Below are 22,210 nucleotides of genomic sequence, written 5' to 3'. Positions count from 1 at the left end.
TTTTATATCGAATACTGCAAGAAATCTTTCTTAACTCTGATTTTTGAAACTATTGAATAGTTTGATAGTTTTGACATTAGTGACAGATATCACGTGGCCACTATCAAAATACCTGTTATAAATCTCAAAAACGCGTTTTATATCGATTACTGCAAGAAAACTTTTTTTAACTCTGATTTTTACAACTTTTGAGTACAGTTTGACAGTTTTGATGATAGTGATAAATGTCACGTGGTTATAGAACACTATTTAACTAGATTGTCACGTGACAATTGTCAATATAACTATCATAAATCTCAGACACACGTCTTGTTTCAATAACTGTAAAAAAAACCGTATTAAACTGTAATTCTTGCAGATTCTATACAAAATTTGTCAGTTTTGACATTAGTGACAGATATCACGTGGTTGCAGAGGATAATTTAGCTAGACAGTCGCGTAGCCACTACCAAAATAACTGTTATAAATCTCAAAAACACGTTTTATATCGAATACTGCAATAAAACTTTTTCTAATTCTTTTTCTAAATAAAACAATTCTGATTTTTACAACTTTTGGGTACAGTTTGACAGTTTTGATGTTAGTGACAATTGTCACGCGGTTCTAGAACACTATTTAACTAGATGGCCACATTTTTCAAAACCTTCCAGATCTTTAAAGAAGCTTGTAAAACTAGTCATAACGTTCTAGAGCCTTTGGTAACGTTTCCAAACCTTCCAAAGAAGAAAATAGAAGAGAAAATCTTTTATAAATTTTCTAGAACTAACCAGAAGGTTCTAGAGCCCTTAGCAACAGTCTCAAACCTGCAAAAGACCTTTGCACAAGCTTTTAGAACTTGTCAGAATGTCATAGAGCCTTTAGCAACGTTCTAAAACCTTCCAGATCTTTGAACAAACTTCTGTAGCTTGCCCGAACGTTCTACAGTGTTTTGCAACGTCCCAAAGATTTCGAAATCTTTGTAGAAGCTTCTAAAACTTGCCAGAATGTTCTAGAGCCTTGTGCAGTAATTAAAAACTTCTAAAAATTGTCAGAATGATACTTAGCCTTGCCACCAGATGGCACCAACATCGTAAGGGAAATTTATTATCGTGTAGTACATAATCTTGGGTTATGTTATACAAAATTACTTTTGTATTTTATATTGTATATTATTATTACTTTTTGTTATTAACTCTTTAATATTCTAAGTAGTAGTAATAGTATTGTATTTCGTTTTCCTTTGTAATTTACCTAAATTTTTTGTTTTTGTTTTGCTTTTTGTAGATGATTTATGTTTGTATTTGTAAATGGCAATTAGATAAAATTTATTAGGCAATAAATGGAGATTAAGGACCGACGAATGCTATCTTATCTAATCGATAAAACTGTGTCTATTGAACAAACATTTGCGATAAAAACGATTTATAAGTGAACTTTTGAAAACAGTATCAATTTGTTCAAACTGGTCTTTTAAAAGTGCAAAAAGCTGACAGCGCGACATTTCGGTGAGTTGTTTTTTGAATAATAGTGGATGCTTGAACAAGACTGGTATAAAAGATTTTGATATATAAAAAGACATTTTAACGCGTGACGTACCGTAGCCTGCGCGCTGACCCGATTTGTCTCCCTGTGACTTATTTGTATTGAAATGTCTCAAATCCATTGTTTCCAATGACAAACCATGGATCACCCTACAATATCTTTTATGAAGCTTCTAGAACTAGCCAGAACGCTCCAGAGCACTTGGCAACATTCCCAAGCTTTTCAGACCTTTGCACAATTTTCTAGGACTTGTCACAATGTTATAGAGCCTTCTGCAACATTTCAAAACCTTCCAGATCTCTGAAAAAGCTTCTAAAACTAGTCAGAATGCTCTAGAGCCTTTGGCAACGTTTCCAAACCTTCCGAACCTTTGCAGAAGCTTCTAAAATTTGTCAGAATGTTATAAAGCCTTCTAAAACATTACAAAATCTTTTATGAAGCTTCTAGAACTAGCCAGAACGCGCTAGAGCACTTGGCAACATTTCCAAGCGTTTGCACAAGCTTCTAAAACTTGTCAGAATGTTATATAGAGCCTTCTGCAGTATTTCAAAACCTTCCAGATCTTTGAAGAAGCTTCTAAAACTAGTCAGAACGCTCTAGAGCCTTTGGCAACGTTTCCAAACCTTCCAAACCTTTGCAGAAGTTTCTAGAATTTGTCAGAATGTTATAGACCCTTCTAAAACATTACAAAATCTTTTATGAAAGCTTTTAAAACTAGCCAGAACGTTCCATAGCACTTGGCAACATTCCCAAGCTTTACAGACTTTTACACCAGTTTCTACGACTTGTCACAATGTTATACGGCTTTCTGCAACATTTCACTAGTCAGAACTTTCTAGAGCCTTTGACTTCTATCTAGACTTAGTCAGAATGTTATAAAGCCTTCTAAAACATTACAAAATCTTTTATAAAGCTTCTAAACTAGCCAGAACGTTCCAGAGCACTTAGCAACAGTCCTAAACCTTCAAAAGACCTTTGCACAAGCTTTTAGAACTTGTCAGAATGTCATAGTGCCTTTAGCAATCGATAAGACTGTGTCTATTGAACAAACATTTGCGAAAAAAACGATTTATAAGTGAACTTTTGAAAACAGTATCAATTTGTTCAAACTGGACTTTTAAAAGTGCAAAAAGCTGGCAGCGCGACATTTCGGTGAGTTGTTTTTTGAATAATAGTGGATGCTTGAACAAGACTGATATAAAAGATTTTAATATTGTTACGACTTTCCCGTGGGTTTACACAAAGTCAATTTAACTCAACGATTAATAAATTTATTTACACTTCAAAACACTCCGTACAATAATTAATTCAGCTACTAAAACACTACTACAATTCCACAATTATTCCGCTATTTAAACTAACCGCGTTCCCAAATTCACTACTCCTGCCGTCTGAAACCGCTTCTTTTATATTCGCAAACCACGTTCTAGAAGACCGCACAACGCTTCGCGATTTGCATCGAACGTCCAAGATTCTTTCAGTTGGGGCTTCCTAACTGTGGCCTACTTTAACACGCGCCCGGCCAGATATTGCGGCGCATCGGTTTCATCCTGACTCGAGTGCTCGTTCAGAAGTATCGAGCATAGTAGGCCCAAACCGTAACAATATTTAAAAAGACATTTTAACGCACTATTTTATATTGACGCTATTTTACTACGAAGATGCTTACACTGACTGAAATTTTGGGTATTACCCTTAATAGTATAAAGAAAACGCCAACAAATTCTGTATTCACGTCATATACGATCGTGACGTTAAGTACCGCTAAGTCCGATAAGCACTTAGCCTCGCCACCAGATGGCACCACTATCGTAAGGGAAATTTATTATCGTTTAGTACATAATCTTGGGCGGCTACTGTCAAAATTTTTGTAAAAAAAACACCCTTTTCTATTTTAAGTGGTAGTAGTAGTATTGTATTTTGTTTTGCTTTGTAATTTACCTAATTTTTTTGTTTATGATTTATGTTTGTATTTGTAAATGGCAATTAAGTAAAATTTATTAGACAATAAATGGAGATTAGGGACCGACAAATGCTATCTTATCTAATCGATAAGACTGGTGTCTATTGAACAAACCGTTTGTTCAAAACCGTATCAATTTGTTTAAACTGAAGTTTTAAAAGTGACAAGGCAAACATTTCGGTGAGTTGTATTTTGAATAATAGTGTATGCTTGAACAAGACTGGTATAAAAGATTTTGATAGCATTTTTAAATATATATTTTAGCGCACTATTTTGTATTGACGCTGTTTTACTTAGTATTTTGAAAAATAATAAAATACGTTCACTTTTATAATCAAAAAATGACCGAAATTATAAAAACAATTTAGCTAAACACAATGTCTGGAAAACCATTTTCTAGATCTTAGAACACGACGGTAAAGACAACTTTGATAGGATTTCTTATGAACAAATATATGAAGCAAATTTATTTTAACAATAATTGAACAAAATAACTCCGTGAGGCGCATGCGTATTTATTTTCTTAAGCTGTTAATTTCGTGCTGCATAAATTGAATGTAGCTGAAGAATGGACCAGCTTCGGGTGGTCGGAAAGATGTAAGACTATTCAACTAAACAACTTTTATTCTTACTCGTGGTGGACTTTGCTGTATTTTGTGGCAGCCGTTCTTCTCTACGTTGTATGGTCCCGTCTTCTGTAACTTGGCCAATTTTTCTTCCTTCCAAACTGGGGTATGTAACCAGACCAGATTACCAGTTTGGATTGCACTGCTACTGGTTCTATAAGATCTGCCTTGTCGACGACTTCTTCCAAACTTGTTCTTTTCTACAACTTGTTCAGGGGCCTTTTCAACAGGTACTCTTAAGTCATTGTCTCGATGATGATGTGTATCCAATAATTTCTGTTTCCGGAATGCTTCACTTTTTAAAACTACTCTTCTGCACGGCGCTTCAGGTTCAGCCATTTTAAGCCACTTGCAGTCTTGCTGACAAGGTCTTGCCTCCATGGCTGTGGGCAAGTCATTTCCTTGCAATGTAAACTTTCTTGTTACCTGTTCAACCATCTTCATCACACTAAGCTCGTGTCGATTAGTCTTGATGACGCTATTCTCCCAATCGAAATTGAATTTATGTTGTTACATAAGATCCAGTCATCCAACATCATCGGTTATGTTGGCTACGAGAACCAAATGATTGAATTCATGCTGTCCAAACTTGACTTTAGCTTCATCGATTTCCAATAAAGGCATTGTATCACCCCCAGCTGTTTCCTATATAAACTTTGCTCCGGTTTCACTAATTCTGGAATGCTTTATTATGTCTGGTCTTATGGTAAAACCAGTTCCAGTGTCGACAAGCATTATTTCTTCCACAAACCTTGCCATTCACTACTAAGCTGGTATTGTTCTACTGAAGACGAGCTTCTTTAATAACTGAAGCTGAATGAAGATTTTCAGTCAGCTTTTGATTCTGATAAACATTGGCTAGGTTTTCTCTTCCATAATTCACCATTCCTTTTGGTTTGGGGCACTAATGTTTCTTATGTCTTTCTTCGCCGTAGTTCCATCATCGCAAGAATCGTGCAGGCGGCTTTCATTTGTAATTTTGCCTTCTCTTTTCCCATCTTTCCTGGTTCTCTATTCTTCTCGGTTTAAGGTATTGAGGTCGAATGTGTCCTTTCTCTCCACAGTTCCGGCATTCAAAAGAAGGAGAAAACAGACTCGTTTGCGCACTACGATTGTTTTGGCTATTTACTTTAGTTCACATTTCAATCGAGTCCTTTCCCAAGGTCTCCAGTTGCCGATTCAACTCTGACTGGGTGATTGAGTAGTCTGGATTATCATAAAACAGCTGAACTACGACGTTCTAGAACATTCTTCTTCTTCTTTCTTTCTAATATGGGTGTCCATATAGGTAGGCTAATGCCTGTTTTGTCCTATTATGCCTCTTCGGAAGTTAGTGTTCAACACTTTTTCCAATGTTGTGGAGGTCTGCCTTGGGTTCGTTTTCCGACAGGATTGTTTGTTTTTGCGATTTTTACAAGTCTGTTGTCTTATTCCATTCTGTTTACGTGTTTATTCCAGTATTTTCTTCTCTATCTTACCCACCTTCCTATGTCCTGTATCTCGCTCTGTTGTCTAAGGTCTTCGCTTCTGATTCTGTCGTGTAGCGTTTTTCCGTGTATACTTCTTATTATTTTCATTTCAACCGTTCGCATCATTTGTAATGTTTTCAATGTGTATGGTCTTGTTTCGGCTCCATACGTTATGACAGGTCTGATTGTGGATTTATATACTCTTATTTTACTGTCTATGTTGAGGTATTTGTTTTTTGTTGTTTCGGTTCTAGAACCTAAACAATGTAATATACGGGGTAAGACGCAATGACTAAAAGTATATTTCGTAACAATATAAACCACATAAATTTCATTCTGCAATGTTTATAAATACTAGTGTAATGGCCCAAAAATGCCTTCTTCCAATTTTGGGTCTTACAAGCTTATTTTTGGGGTTCGAGGGGCAAGCGCTATTCCCTAAATGACACAACCACCAATCTTGGTTCAAACATTTATTCAGATTCCAAAAACATAGATAATTACTCAGCTAGGTACGGTTCGGTACCAAAGACTTAGGTCTAGTTAGCAATTCTGGCTTAAACGTACCATCTGGACATGTTGAGTTGAGTTGAAGTGACAGGCTTTAGGTCAAGCGGCTACGTGGTTTCTTTTCGAGAGTTTTGAAGGGTTTTCCAAACACCTTAGTTTCACAAATCTTGCACACTGAAGAATTTCGGAAGAACTTATTTTGCACTACTGAACATGACTAGAACTGGACCCCATTAGGTCTTTTTTGGACTTTAACCGTCTTTTCACACTTGTCTTCGACTTGACGACGTTTCAGTTTTGACTGCCCGTTTCTGACTGACTGTTGGCCAAAATAGTGGCAATATTTATACCACAAAATTTACATCATTCTGTGAGCAGGAATGCGACAGGTCAAAAGGTGGAATTTCAAAAACATGTCGCCCGGGTGCAATAAATAATAATAACTTTTTTCCTGCAGCTGCAGGCAATAAATCATTTTTGCTTGGGGTCAAAAAGGTGAGAATTTGTGGCGACAGTATGACTTGGAAAAATTCCTTTCCTTGTAAACACCTACTAATAGAAATATATCCCCGCTTCTGGATTAACGACGCTGGCCAATTAAATCTCTTAGAGGTTTGGCTTAGGATTTGAAGTCAGATTTTTCTTTCAAACTAGTCTTTCATTTAAGTGTTGTGTCTAGTAGTGTTCAGATGTGCCTCAAACTAATTCCGTAAGTTCTAATTTAATTTTGATTACAATTTTGACTTTGAAAAATCAACAAAAGGAAAATTGCTAATATTTTCCTGGGGCATCACAACTAGTTCTAAACGTATTATTTCATATTTGAGGTAAAGGAATTACGATTTGGTTGTTACGATTTACAAAAAATGGAGTGATTTTCGATCATGTTTGTCCGGTTCTAATAATCGTGGACTTTCCCTGGAATATTTACCTAAAAACTTACAGAACACACCACAAAGTTAATATTGCAGAATATTTCCCTCATGTGTTAAATGTCCCATATGAGCAGTGCATTTTCACCAGAATGACAGCGATAATTGCATTCTAAAGTGATAATTGCATTTCGATAATTGCACTGTACGTATCTATAACGACTGCATTGTTGTAGAGCCTATTGCTAGTACACTAATTGTTGTCCACGCGCATTTTTTTGACTTTTTATAACCAAAAAATGTCAAACTCAATGTCAACAAAAATTAATAAACGGTTTGGAACTTGCTCATTGAGCTCCATTGAGCAATCTATAGTTGCAGCAAAACCAAAACATTTTCTTTATTCGGGAAATATTCCCCAAAATTACATTCGTGCCTTAAAAATGACCTGATAATTCTGCGTTCAAACTTGTTATCTTTGCAAACTGCATTCGGTCATTTTCATATTTTCTTCTAAAAAAGCCCTCCACCTTCGGTGTCGGGCTCTTTCGCCAAAAAAATATGAAAATAAACTCATGCAGTTAAGAGATAACAAGTTTTCATGCAAAATTATCGGTAATTTTTATGCACTTGTGCAATTACCCCCGATAAGTTTTTTAATGAGTAGTAACGAAAGTACCTACTTTAAGATATGACTGTCAGTATTTTTAATTTTGTCATTTTTAAACCATTAGAAAGTTGGGCTACCAAATGGTGTATAAAACAAAAAAAAACTCTATAATTTGCAAAATTAACCTGTTAACCCATAAAGTGAAACTGACGAATTAATTAGGAGTATAAATATTGAACATACTTTATTTAATTTCAGATCTGAAGACTATATAAAACCGACAATGATGAATAACAACTTACCTGAGACTACCTCGGAAATAACCTCCGAAGGGATAGATTTGCCACCGTTTACCAATAAGGATTATTGTCTTAAAAACGACAAACATAGTGTAAATGCACTAGCTAATATACAACGAATGAGGCAACATGGACAGGTAATTACTACTTGCTATTATTTTCTTCAATATTAACAAACACCGCAAACGATACAGACTTTGGGATTTTTACTTGGGGTATTTTTTGGCAGTAAAAAAGTCATGTAAATGCACATTATTATCACAGAAGTTCAGTTTGTTTGAAAAGTTATAGACTTTAAACGTGATGTTTTTCTGATGTCGTGATGTCGACACTTATCGAAATGTCCATACATAATGCATGCTCTTTATAAGAACTTTCAGAACAATCTTATATCTATCGAACTATATTTTGTTCTTGATTAGGTGAACTGGCAAGAACAAAACTAAGCTTTTTCATAATTTTTTCTTTTTTTTTAAAAGCAATACTTACATTCTAAAGATAACATTTTAATTACGTTTATATTTTCTTAAGCAGAAGTGGCAATAACTATAAAAAAACATAAAAAGTTATTTCAATTTCAGAATTTTATTATGTTTCTGTGTGGTTATTAGTCCATTTTTTAAATTTAATATCACTTACAGAAAAAAGTAACAATTACGAGTTATAAAGCGTCAACAAGAATAATTTTGAGAGTAAGTCTCTCTAAAAAAATTTTAGAAAATTTTCCATTTAGACTGATTGCTCTAAAGAAACAGCATTCATGTATTTTATGGTTATTTCCCTAAAATAGTGCCCCACTCGAAAGAGGGCGTTATGATAACGCCCGCCTATAATGCCCACAGGTTGTTATGAACACTATAACATACACCGTTTTTAAGGTAGGGATTACTAGGGTAGGGACTATTATTGATTCATAATGTATAGGATGATTATTTGTTTTACCATTTATAAATGTCAGATTTTTATTTCTTTCAGACAACTTTTGACAAATCCTGTAGATATCAATCAATTATTACTATTAGATATAGATACCATATATCTAATAAATATCCGTGCGAGATATCACGTAAATAGCTTTTGTAGCTTTCTGTTAGACATATACATTTGTGCACCGATATGATCCAGTTCCAATAGACATCTATCAACATTAAATAACTATCCAGTGGATTTTACAATAAGTACTTAATTTATTCAGAAGACATCTACTAGATTATTTTGTATTGTTTGGGTCCAGCACCTTTTGCGTGTTCTAGCCCATCTTACCACATCCTGTATTATGTTCTAGTTCTTCTTTGATATCCTCGCTTCTTATTCCACTTGTGATGGTAACACTTTTTGTTGTTGATGTTTCAGCTCTGGTTTTTGTGTAAATGTGTGTGCTGCTACTTTCGTCTTATATTGCAGGCGTTGTAGGTAGTATTTATTCTCTGCTATGAGGATTGCATCATCTGCATAGCATAATATTTTAATGGTGCAATTGCCTATCCCATATTTAGCGTTCACTTTTTTAATATTTTCAATGATTTGGTTCATAATGATGTTGAACAGGGTAGGACTAAGGTTATCCCTTTGTTTGTTGTAGGTTCGTATTGATTTGCACTTACTCAGACAGTCCATCGTTCGTTTTTGTTCTTGTTCTACTTTTGCTGTTCAGGTCTTGGTATAATTCTTTGGTACCGGTAATCGATGTTGTTCTTGTCTAGAATCTTAATTACGCCATCTAGTCGGACTCTGTAAATGTCTTAGTTAAATCCACAAAACAAACAGAGAGAGGCTTGTTAAATTCTATCGATTTTTCTATCATTTGGCGTAATATGAATATTGCGTCCACCGTTGATCTATTAAACCTAAATTCTTGCTGTTCTTCGGATATTGGCAGCTTCCCCATTAGCCTATTAGCGAGATATTAGTAAATAGTTTAAGAACCGAGCTCAGTAGCGTTCTGAGTGAGATCTCCAAGGTTCTACTCTGTATAGTTTCACAAGGAACAGCCAGTTGCACCGCTTATAGACCGATTTATTCAGACTTCTCCTCTGTGAATTTTCTTAAGACATGCAATATTTCTATAAAATTACAAGTTTAGCCAAAATGGTAACCAATAGACACATGGTTATGTTAATAAAGTTGCACTCATTTTTCGCAATATAAACACGCAATACATAAAGTTTTTGTTTTAGTTATGTGATGTAATATTAAAAATAGGAACAGAAAAGTTTAGCGCACACAAAGTAGTGTTGGCTTCAGTTAGCCCATATTTTTTCGCCATGTTCAACGGTAAGCACTTTTTAAAAACATTCAATAGGTGCCTTGTTTAAGTTGTTTCATAATTATAGGAGAGATGAAAGAACAATCCCAAAGTGAAATAACCATGTTTGATATGGACGCTACAGCTGTGGATTTACTCTTAAATTACGCATACACTGGCCAGATTACTATAACTGTCGATAATGCCCAGGTATTTAAGTAATTTTATGTTTGAACAATTTATGATTGTGTTTGTCTTACTACTTAGCTACCAAATACATAAACATGCACCTAGTTTATTTTCTCGCGGGTATAAAGTTACCTAACATAGTAATCTAATACATAATCTAATCATCTACAGTATGGCTATTTTAATAATAATTTGTCATTGCAATTTCTTGATTTTGTAATTAGTAGTAACACTACAGTGTTAATCACAGTAAAGAAGTGGTCTAACATAAAATTTTGTATTCACCATGGACATTACCAGATGTTTATTCCCTCGGGCGACTTGACCATTGGGCCAGTAAAATCGTCGTCCTCAGGTCATAAATACCCACCTATTTATGCCTTTGGTGCATAAATAGTTATTCTGGGGATCCAATTTTAAATTAGTAAAGTCTTTTATAGATACTATTACCAGCAAGTAGCCTGCTTCAAATGGAAGACGTTAGAGAAGCTTGCTGTATATTTTTTTTAAAGCAGTTGCATCCCTCAAACTGCCTCGGAATAAGAAGTTTTGCAGGTATGTTAATGAATAGTTGGTAAATAGTAATTAAGATACCAATAGCATTATAAGGACAATAATGCATGAGGTCGATTGCTTTTTAAATTATTTGAATAACTTCAGGAAAATAACGAAAACAATATTTAATATTTTCAGATACATATTCCTGCAAGGATTTGCACCATCAATCGCACGTATACGTCTTACAAAACTTTCAACACGTTATAGCAACTGAAGAGTTTCTGTCACTTTCGTTTGAAGAAGTTAGTTTTAAAGTATTTCGTTTAAAGCAAAATGGATATTTTAAATATTCTACATCAACAGGTTAACGAGTTAGTTTCAAACAGCGAGTTGCATGTAGTCTCAGAAGAAGTCGTATTTACTGCAGTTTTGAATTGGGTCAAACACAATTTAATAGAAAGAGAGAAGTATATTTCTAAAGTTCGTATACTGTTTTAGTCTTGTAATAACAATAATATGCAATTTAATTACAGTTGTTTAATCACGTGAGGCTGCCTTTACTAACCAGGGAGTTTCTTATGACGAGAGTGGATAATGAAAAATTGATACAGGACAATCACGAGTGTCGGGAATTACTGTTGGAGGCTATGCGGTACCATCTAGCGCCAGAAAGACGGTGTGAAATTTCTTCATGGAGAACTAAGGAAAGGAAACCATTAAGAGCTGACCCTTATGTATTTGCTATAGGTAATACTTTTTTTTTTTTGGTGTACCTTTCATCATTACTTGCACTTTGTTATACGCGGTTGCTTTTATACTTTGAACAAGGTGCCCAGCAGTCTCAGTCAACTTTGCATTTGTGACCAATAATAATGTAACCAACATTTCATTGTAGATTTTTTGGGCATCATATCATATACATAAACATGCAGCCCTTCTGTTTGTGTGTGTATTGATTCCTGTTGAGTCAAATATCATAAAGGTAACAATATTCACTATACGACCAAGGTTTCTTGTTTTGAAAGTTGACAACGTTTTCTGTACCTTTATTGGTGTGGGTTATATTGTACCGTTTTTCACACGAAACACCTTACTTGTTACTTTTAACTCGCATTGTATATTTCGTTTTTTTACAAACAATACTGACAACTGTTAACAATCACAACAACTAACTGACTACTGACTGACTCTCCACCGGTCCTAGCCCAGCTGTTTATATAGGTTTCCATGGATTCGAGGAAATTCGGGAATATTCATGAAATTGGCATTCTCTCTTAAACTTCAAACTATGAAATAAATCTCTATAAATCTCTGTCTCTCTCACAAACAGCTGAACTACGACGTTCTATATCCTAAACAATACAATATTCGGGGTAAGGCGAAATGAACTAAGACTTCCGCTTTCTGATTCTATAAGATCTGCCTTCTCGACGACTTCTCCCAAACTTGTTCTTTTCTACAACCTGTTCAGGGGCCTTTTCAACAGGTACTCTTAAGTCATTGTCTCGCCGATGATGTGTCTCCAATATTTTCTGTCTCCGGACTGCTTCACTTTTTAAAACCACTCTTCTGCACGGTGATTCCTTCCTGGAAAGGTCTTGCTTCCATGACTCTGGGCAAGTAATTTCCTTCCAATGTAACCTTTCTTGTTGTCTGCTCGACCATTTTCACACTAAACTCGTTTCGCTTAGTCTTGATGACGCTATTCTCCAAATCCAAATGAAATGTATGTTGCCGCATAAGATCCAGCCTCATCAGTACATCATCGGTTAGGTTGGCTATGAGAACCAAATGATTGAATTCATGCTGTCCAAACTGGATTTTAGCTTCATGGATTCCCAATACAGACCTTGTATCAACCCCGGCTGTTCCAATATAAACTTTGCTCCGGTATCACTAATTCTGCAATGCTTCACTATGTCTGGTCTTACTATGGTGAAAAAAGTGTCGACAAACATTTGATAATTTCTTTCGCAAACCTTGCCATTCACTACTAAGCTGCTATTGTTCTGGTGAAGACGAGCTACCTTAATAACTGAAGAAGAATGATTATTTTCAGTCAGCTTTTGCTTCGGATGAATATTGGCTAGGTTTTTCTTCCATAATTCACCATTCCTTTTGGTTTGGGGAACTGATGTTGCTTATGTCCTTCTTCACCGCTACTCCAGCATCGGAGGAATCGTGCAGACAGCTTCCTTTGGTAATTTTGATAGTTTTGCCTTCTCATTCCCCATCTTTCCTGGCTCTCTATTCTTCTCGGTTTAGGGCATTGAGGTCGAATGTGCCCTTTTTCTCCACAGTTCCAGCATTCAAAAGAGCGAGAATATGGATGCGTTTGCTCACTACGATTGTTTTGCCTCTTTACTTTACCCCACATTTTCATTAGCTCCTTTCGTAAGGTCTCTAGTCGGGTTTCTATCGACGATTCCAGTCTGATTGGATTCTTGAATGACCTGGGCTTGAATATCTAGTCCTGTGCTCTGGTGTTCGGCTTCTTACGTGGCGCACTTGTGCATGTCCTTGTGACACTTGCTTTACTGCCTTAAACTCCAAAGCGTAGGCAAGGGCATCATTTAATGTTTTGCACCTGACTAGTCTTAAAGCTTGCTCCGTATCACGATATTTTACGCTTCTTACAAACGCTCCTACTGCTAAACGCTCTCTTATGTCCTGGGATGCATTCGGGTAAGCCAGGTAAACTAAACGGGCAATGTCAGCTTCGTACTGCTGCAAGGTTTCTTGGCTTCTGCTCGACAACTGTGCCTAGTAAACTTGCTCCAGGTGCTTGTTTCCAAACCTCATTTCTAAGTGCTGGATCAAGTCTTCGTAATTCCTATAACGGCTTTCATCCAAGATTTGCAAAACCTTCAGGGCTCCATCTCTGAGCGATAAAACTAAGGCGGTGGCTTTGTCACTCGATGTCCTGTTGTTTGTCTCTGCGGCAGCCTCAAACTGCTTGTACATCTGCCACGAGTTCTTACCATTGTTAATTGGGGGTTTGATGTTGGAACAAGCATTAGTACTGGCGACTAAGGACTTTTCTTGCAGTTTGTCAACGTTCCTTCGTAAATCCTGGACAGTCTCTTCCACTCCCCTATTCTTCCAGTAAATTCCTCAATGGAATAGGTTACTTTTCTTTCAAAGTTTTCCATTTCGCTCCTCATTTCATTAAAACACAATCTAACTGGTCCTTGATTTGAGTTTTTATGTCATCGAATATCGCTTCAAACTGATATTACTTTATCTGGCTTGCTTTAATTTCCTCCAATTTGCTGTCATGACTTGCTTTCATTTCGGCAAACTTGCGATCTTGGCTTGCTTGCATCTCCTTCATCAGGTCCAAAAGCTGTTTTACTGTATCTTCCAACTTCGCATTTTGTAGTCGGGTACATACAGGCATTCAACAGGGTACTTCTCGCTGATTCGTCTGTTTCTCCTGGTCTCGGACTCTTCGTTCTTTTTCCTGGATTTTCTAATCCCACTTCTGACACCAAATGTACCGTTTCTCACACAAAACACCACTTGTTACATTTAACTCGCACTGTATATTTCGTTGGTTTACAAACAATACTGACAACTGCTGTCCAATCTCGAACTGACATCTCTTAACAATCACAACAACTAACTGACTCTCCACCGGTTCTAGTCCAGCGGTTTATACATATGTATAGGCTTCAATGGAATCGATGAAATTCGGGAATATTCATGAAATTGGCATTCTCTCTTAAACTTCAAGCTATGACATTCTCTCTCTCTCTTAAACGGCCCATACATTATACAATTAGTTTACGACTTTCTAGATCCTAAACAATGCAATATACGAGGTAACACAAAATAACTAAATACCAATTTCGTAACAATATTTATTCTGTAGCTAGTTCCTGAAAATTACCGCTTTTCGAACGGTTTGCCAAAATTTTCCTTGACATCATCTAAAATATCTATTCATTGTTTGTGTTACTCCATATTTTGACCTACTTTTTTATTATCGTTCACAAATAAAAGGAAAGGTACTGATTGATAGTCCTGTTATGTCTTTCGACCATTTCATTGGACGGCAGATGCAGTGGCATTGTTCGAGTGGTTCTTATTCCATCCATAACATATATATTAACTGGTTCTAAATATCTGATTCAAAGTTTCTACTCTCGTCCGTGTGAATCTTTAAAGGAACTCCGTGGTTTGCAATAACGTTGGTTATCAGCGCCTCTGCTACGGTGACTGCTTGATCCTGATTTGACAGAAGTACTAGTTCTGTCCATGTTGAACAGTAGTTCATGGCATCAGATATTTGTTGCCAGAATCAGTTTGGGGAAATGTGCTTGGTATGTCAGCTGCTATTCTTTTCCATGAACTACCGGAGATATTTTGCATTTTTCCTCCTTTTAATCGCGTTCTTGGGCCTTTCTTTAATAAACACTAGTCACACCGTTTACACCATTTGATCCTTCTCTGGTTAAGGTCTGGTTTACTCTAAAGAGTCCTCCTTCACAACTCTCATGTAGTTCTCGGAACACATTCTCTTTGTAGGAACTGGGAACTATTGTTTTGTATACAAAGCATTTTTCGTCTGGACTTTCCCATCTGCGAGTAATTAGGTTATCTCGCAGTTGAAGCGAAATCCATTGTCGCCAGCAACTCGTCACTATGTCAATCCCATGGCTCAAAATTCCGGTTTCAAATATTTCTCCAACCATTCTCTGATTAGTTTCAAATCAGTGTCTAAACACTGTTCTTCTATTATGGTTTCTCTCTTCAGTCTTAGCCTCTTCATCTGTCAGTTTGCGTATCTGATTAATGCTTTAATTTTTATTCTTGCTCTCATGCCTTTCGATAAACTTGCAATTCTTTTCACAGCACGGCCTTCTCGTCAAACTATCAGCGTTGACATGAGATCGTCATTTTCAGTGCCTCAGTCAAAATCATCAGCTTGATGTTTCTCTAATAGCGTGCTAATTGTTCTTCCGGGTTATTAAAATTTAACAGCCATTGTAGTGCCGCATAGTTCTATCTGATTATTATTGATTTTTTACATCTCTTACAATTGAAAAATCTCTCCCAATGACTTGCTGTAATAGCTAATGACCACTTCTTGACCGTTTTGAAACTAGGAAAAGCTGAATGGTTTCTATACTATACTGGGAAGCATCAGTGAAAAAGTTCCGTTTTGAGATTGATAATAAGCCAAAATAAAAGTACTTATTTAATTCTGTGAAAGCTTGTTAACAATCTGGTGACTAAGAAAATTGGCTATTTTTGTTCGTTAGTCGATGATGTGTCCGTCGATGTAGTCGATGTAGGTCTAGCAATGTGTCCGAAATCCTTCACAAATCGGCGGTAATAACTACACAATCTAGGAAAACTTCAGACATCTCCTTTAGTCTTGGGTATAGGCCATTTCTGTATATGGTAGATTCAACTTTCGTCGGGTCAGCTTCCACCACCTCATTTGAAGAAACGATATATCCGAGGAAGTAAACTTTTTCTTGGGAGAATAAGCATTTGTTTGGGTTCAGTTGTAATGAGCTTTTCTGAGTATCGAGATAACCCCCTCCACCTTCGGTGTCGTGCTCTTTCGCCAAAAAAATAAGAAAATGACCGAATGCGGTTTGCAAAGATACAAGTTTGAACGCAGAATTATCAGGTCATTTTTAAGCACGAATGTAATTTTGAGGAATACCTATTTCCCGAATAACGAAAATGTTTTGGTTTTACTGAAACTATAGATTGCTCAATGGAGGCTCAATGAGCAAGTTCCAAACCGTTTATTAATTTTTGTTGACATCGCGTTTGACATTGTTTGGTTATAAAAAGTAAAAAAATTGCGCATGAACAACAATTAGTATACCAGCAATAGGCTCTACAACAACATGCAGTCGTTATAGATACGTACAGTGCAATTATCGAAATGCAATTATCACTTTAGAATGCAATTATCGCTGTCATTCTGGTGAAAATGCACTGCTCATATGGGACATTTAACACATGAGGGAAATATTCGGGGGTTATTGCACGAGTGCATAAAAATTACCGATAATTTTGCGTGAAAACTTGTTATTTCTTAACTGCATGAGTTTATTTTCATATTTTTTTTGGCGAAAGAGCCCGACACCGAAGGTGGAGGGCTGTTTTTGTACCATAAAGAAAGTATGAGAAGACAAGCGGAAAAATTATCCTGTTCAAAATCTGAGCTCGAATGGTATTTGATAAGACAATTCCATGAATATAATCAATAATGTAATAAGACTGCGACTTCCTTGTACTGGCAGAAATATAAATTTTTCTGGTTCTTTTGATTTTCTGCAGTAGAACTCTATCCGAAGCGAGCCATAACCAGAACAATACGAACAAAAATCAAAATTGACAGTGCCAGCAAAAATCTCAAGGTGAGACATTGTAACAATAAAAGTGTAGTGAAAATCCGTGGAAACGATGAAATCAACAGCAAAATTTATGCGATTTTTTTATCTGCAAGCAAAATCTCTTCCTTCCTTATTAGCCGATAGCAAACCGTGTTTTGATGACGTATATATGGCATTTTTTGTACATGAAAAGAAAATGTACTGCTCATATGGGACATTTAACACAAGAGGGAAATATTCAATAAAATGATCGCCAATTTCCTGTTGAAATAAAAGTGAAATGTAATTGAGTCCTTGTGCCGGATTTGTTATTCGTAATTTATAAAACACATTTCAATGCAAGGCACATTTATTAAAAGTCGAAAAAGTTCAACTGTTTTTTCAATTTTAAAGGTGGTCTTTGGTCCGAATCGGGCTCCAAAACACGAATCCTTTCCGACTGTGAAGTTTATAATCCCAAAACTGATTGTTGGAACCGTATAGCACCAATGCAATGGGGAAGATATTCTCCAGGAGTGACTAGTTTAAAACAACGTTTATATGTGGTTGGAGGGTAAGTACCAATTAAGTACACAGTTGTATTTTCCAAGCAAACTTTACAGGGTGATCCAAAAAGCCGTGCACGCTACTATTTCTCGTTAACTGTACATAGAAGAATAAAATCTATTTAGTTCCAAGCGCTAAGACTCATGATTTTACTAAAATGAATCCGAAAACTCTGAAAATTTAAATGGACTGGTATAGTAAAAATACCAACGTAATTGCCTGTCCTCGACGAAAAATTTAGCTATTTAACTTTTTTTTCGATATCTTCTTATAAAAGGGGTCCAAAGTTTGCTGATCATAAAGACTTCTTTTTTAGGGCATTTTGCCACCAGCAGGGGGACGCGCTCGAAAATTCGAGTCAACTCAGGGTCAGGCGTTTTCCTATATACAAAATGTTACAAATTCGATGCATTACCATTGCTATCTCAGAAACTATAGTTGATAAAGCTTTAGTTAAATGGAGGTAGTACTTTATTGCTAAATAATTTGGTGAAAAAAAAAATTCAATTAGTCAATTATTAAGTCAGTAAGTCCATCTTTTGAATTAATGGATTTTCCAATCGTGACAATATCAGTAAAAAAATGACTTTTTTTACAGGTGTAAACATTACATTATTGACTAAGGGCCGGTACTTTCACCTCCGAATAAATTTATTCTCAGGATAATTTCTATAGAAATGACGGAATTGACCAATAGCAGCGTCTGATTTCACAGTTTCCATCCATAGATATTATCCTTAGAATAAAGTTATTTTGAACTGAAAGTACTGGGCCTAAATAAGATTATTATACAGGGTGGTCCATTTTTAACTGTCAATAATTTACCATTCGATAGCTCATCAAGCAATAAGTTGTCATGCATTGTGTCATTTCCTTGAAAAATGCTTTTTAAGGAAGATACTCCCCTTCAAAGCTGAGTTAAAAAATTTGCTTTTTTGGTATAACTGTCAGACCGTTGCGTTGGAGCAATTCTGATCAAACTTGGAACAAGTACTTATGAAATTGATACTCATTATGTTATGTTAATGGCGTTTGTCAAAATTGTTCTGTGGCGAGATACTGTCATAATCATTTTTCCATCGGATTTTCTATAACGAATATATTTAAATCAAAAAACAACAACTGTATATTTGATTTCTCAATTAAGAATACACTTTTAATCATCTTTGCAAACAGAGGCTTTCATTTTAGTAATTTTACTGTACATTTTCGTTCAATTTAATCCGCTCTGCGTCGTTCGGGCAACAGCAGTTTCGTGCGGAAAAGTACATTTTTCCGTACTTGTTAGGTAATAGTATATTACAAACTCAGGTGGAAAGTGTTTGATTTCTGTCGAGAGATCAGATAGTTCGTATCTCGTATCTCGAGACAGAAATTAAACTTTCCACCGTGGTTTGTATACTATTTTATTTTCAACCATTTATCAAAATCCCATCGAACTTTTAATAAATCATTCAGTTGAAATATTGATTGCTAATAGTCTCTAACAATAAGGTAGTATAGGTGTACGAGTAGTTATGACTCCAACCATAATAAACGACTGGTGATTTATTTACAATCTTGACAACGTCATTATTGTGCTATTCTGTCTTTCATATTTTGAGCTGAAACGTTTCTTAAAGTGCTTTTAACATGGAGATTTCTGAAGACGCAGATGTTACTCATCATCACCTGAGCTGCGAGCTGTTGCAGAGGTGGCGGCACAGTCTCTTAACTATAAAAAGTAAGCCCAGATATGACAAAACGCATATTGACATTCACCCGGGTGGAAAGTAAAAGCAGGTAATTTTTATCTTTCCACCTGGTTTACACATAAGAACTAACGCTATTACATACCTGGTGGAAAATAAAATAACTAATTATATGTCAACGTGAAGTAGTAGTCCATTTTTCTCAAAGTGGAGGTGTATGTGTAAAAGTGATGGCAAAGCCTCTATGATCAGCCGTTTTCGAGATATTTCATTTCCTTCAAAGAAAATTTTGGATCACTTCTACTACTTTGCAAGATTGTTCGATCGATGATTCGATTGTCGTTCATCGACGACAGGCAACGTTCATCGTATCTTTGTTTTTTCCAGCATTTTCTCGTGGCCTCATTTATTAAACATTTTTTCCCAAAGTGCTACTATGTATGTACCTACATATATTATAGTTTCCGACAAAACAGCTGCTTCTACTGCTTATTGGAACACCCTGTATTTTATTAAAATGCAATATTCAGGGATGATGGAGCGTCGCCTACAGATACAGCTGAATGTTATAATCCATGGACAAACACTTGGACTTCGATAACTTCAATGAGTAAGTTTAGTTTTATGGGAATTTATGGGAAATATTCATGTCAGGTATAATGGGCCTGTCCCACAATTTTTTTTTATTTCATAACTACAAAGACGGATTGAAAATATTATACCCGTATTTTTTTGTTTTCAAAAATATTAAGTCTAAATAGAAAAAAAATGATGATAAAAACTACATTAATCTCATGTTTTAAACGCCCGCCGCCGGTGACGTACTACACTATCAACCAATCAGCGACGAGAAGTGAAACAGTTGGCGTGCAACAGCCAATAAAATCGCCCAGAATTACGTACGTCACATGCGCGCCAAACAGATCTTTTAAATTTAATGGACAAATTCAAACTAATGTAGGAACATTTACGACCATAATTTTTTCTTCAAGAATATGAAAAATTAGTTTTTTGATCCTATTCTTTCGATTCTAGTCATTAAAACAAAAATTTATGATATGTGGGATAGGCCCATTCAAAACATGCAACATTTTCGAAGACGGTTTTAAAATGCCATTTTATTATGTATTGAATATGATCTGTACAAAAAAAGAATAAGTCGAAAAAAGCAAAACCAGGAATATTTTTTTAGTTTGACATCTTTATTAGGCCCTCTAGAGGTCGTCTCTTACGAAGGTTGACTTTCTATTTCTGAAGACCATTCTTTAAACGGTTTTTCCTACTCGGGTGCGATAAAGTCCACTTTTCCGCACTTAAATGAGTGCCGAAAAGTTCACTAGGAGTATCTTTCCACACTAGTGCGGTATAGGTATTTTTTCCCCCCTTTAGCTGCTGCCAGTCTCGTGCGGGAATAGTACCACTTTTCGCAATTGTTAGGTAAATAACTATTCCAGATATAGCTGACGTCTTTTTTTGCAACTCAACTCACTCTTTCTAACTTTGTATCATTTTTAAACCAAACATATTGTATACCGTGTTTATTGATTAGATTCAGTGTGTGATTGTAGGCTCTGGTGGATATAGTTATTATTCTAACAAGTGTAGAAAGTGCATGAGATTTGCCCGCACGCTCAAGACGAGCGTAGTGGCTTTAGTCGAGTCAAGTGCGGGAAAGAGCCGCATTCTGTGTGGAAAAGCACTTATTTCCACTCTCAAACGAGTGAAGAAAAATAAACTTTACCTAAAACTACAATTATATTTTTTATGTTTTGCCTATACATTATGAATAAATAATACCTTCGAAACGGTGTAGGATATAGTGTTGAAACCGCCTGAGGGCATTATAAGCGGGCGTTATCATAACGCCCTGAAACCTTTTTTAATACTAGCAATGGCATTTTTATCCCTCCATGCTATAAAAACTTCGTATTCCCTATCCTAGGATGCTCTTGACTTTTTAGGTAATAAACCTTCGTTAGTTTTGCTGCATTTCCTTATATATTTTCTAAAATTTCGTCCAGATTTTGCCATTTTCACTAACTGACAGAACTATCAAAGTTACATCATTCAGGTAAAATAAACACTAAACAACTTACCGGTAACGGTATACCTTAGTTTCGAATGTCAGAAATAGTAAATAATTGTTGAATTAGGTGAAACATAAAACATTGTATGCACTACAGGCGTTAGGGAGAGTATAATGTCCGAAAAATGACCGAAACCTTCAGGACATTATGTTCTCTCTAACGACCTTGGTACATAAATAAGTATTTAGGCATCTATTTTATTATTCTACCAAAAAATAATCCAAATATCTTCTTAAGTGATCAAAATTAACACCAAATCCATAAAAATTACTTCTAGGAACCAAACGCTCCCGTTTGGGTACTTGTTCCTTTGACGGCTTAATTTACGCTTGCGGAGGGTACGATGGTGATTCCACACTCAGTTCAATGGAATGTTTTGATCCCCTGACTGGGATTTGGAACAGTTGTCCTGATATGAACTTTCAAAAGGGTCATTGCAAAATTGCAGTTCTCGGTAAACTCGCTTTCCTAACATTTCAATTTAATTAGATATTTTATAACAGAATCCTTACAGATAGTTCTCTCTATGCTATTGGTGAATCTAACAAAGCAATGGTTGAAAGGTTTGTTTATTTTTCTAAATATTTAGTATTGTGAATTAAAATGTGTTTAATGTAGATATGACCCTCGAGAAGGTAAATGGGATTCAGTGCCTTTAATGTCAACTTTCAGGAATATGTGTGGAGTAGCGGCTTTAGATGGCAATTTGTACTGTATAGGAG

General features: G+C 35.8%; 3 protein-coding genes across 5 annotated transcripts in view; 2 read left to right on the top strand and 1 right to left on the bottom strand.

Moving 5' to 3' along the window:
• The window catches only part of LOC145725779 (phosphatidylethanolamine-binding protein homolog F40A3.3-like), a 276,881-nt gene that overhangs the window by 58,735 nt on the left and 195,936 nt on the right, over positions 1–22,210 (bottom strand). The window contains exon 1 of one of the 2 annotated variants that reach the window (XM_081974631.1): positions 6,406–6,412. The exons of the other annotated variant lie outside the window; for it this stretch is intronic. Within the exon in view, the coding sequence (XP_081830757.1) occupies position 6,406 (1 nt within the window). The 5' untranslated portion in view covers positions 6,407–6,412. Of the gene's footprint in view, positions 1–6,405; positions 6,413–22,210 lie in introns of those variants that run through there. 2 annotated transcript variants of the gene reach the window in all.
• Positions 1–22,210, top strand: part of LOC145725774 (kelch-like protein 17) — a 105,339-nt gene that overhangs the window by 44,493 nt on the left and 38,636 nt on the right. The window lies entirely within an intron of this gene.
• LOC145725787 (kelch-like protein 17) lies at positions 1,543–22,190 on the top strand. The gene is made up of 12 exons (XM_081974640.1): positions 1,543–2,673; positions 7,830–8,007; positions 10,048–10,144; positions 10,204–10,325; positions 10,745–10,859; positions 10,998–11,104; positions 11,166–11,282; positions 11,336–11,549; positions 17,558–17,717; positions 19,932–20,011; positions 21,766–21,942; positions 22,003–22,190. Exons 2-12 carry the CDS (start codon positions 7,855–7,857, stop codon positions 22,083–22,085), a joined length of 1,425 nt encoding a protein of 474 aa, XP_081830766.1. The 5' UTR covers positions 1,543–2,673; positions 7,830–7,854; the 3' UTR covers positions 22,086–22,190.

This window comes from Ips typographus, linkage group LG3 (assembly GCF_016097725.1).
Source record: "Ips typographus isolate SLU linkage group LG3, UJ_Ityp_2.0, whole genome shotgun sequence".
Classification (NCBI taxonomy): Eukaryota; Metazoa; Arthropoda; class Insecta; order Coleoptera; family Curculionidae; genus Ips; species Ips typographus.
Note: the sequence above shows the minus strand (reverse complement) of the source record. Positions and strands in the feature narration are given on the sequence as shown.

Excerpts from the sequence above, each read along its gene's own strand:
- LOC145725787 (XM_081974640.1), top strand. The coding sequence starts at position 7,855 with ATGATGAATAACAACTTACCTGAGACTACCTCGGAAATAACCTCCGAA. Across the intron at positions 11,283-11,335 it reads GAGAGAAGTATATTTCTAAA|TTGTTTAATCACGTGAGGCT; the intron begins GTTCGTATACTG and ends ATTTAATTACAG. Across the intron at positions 20,012-21,765 it reads GACTTCGATAACTTCAATGA|GAACCAAACGCTCCCGTTTG; the intron begins GTAAGTTTAGTT and ends AATTACTTCTAG.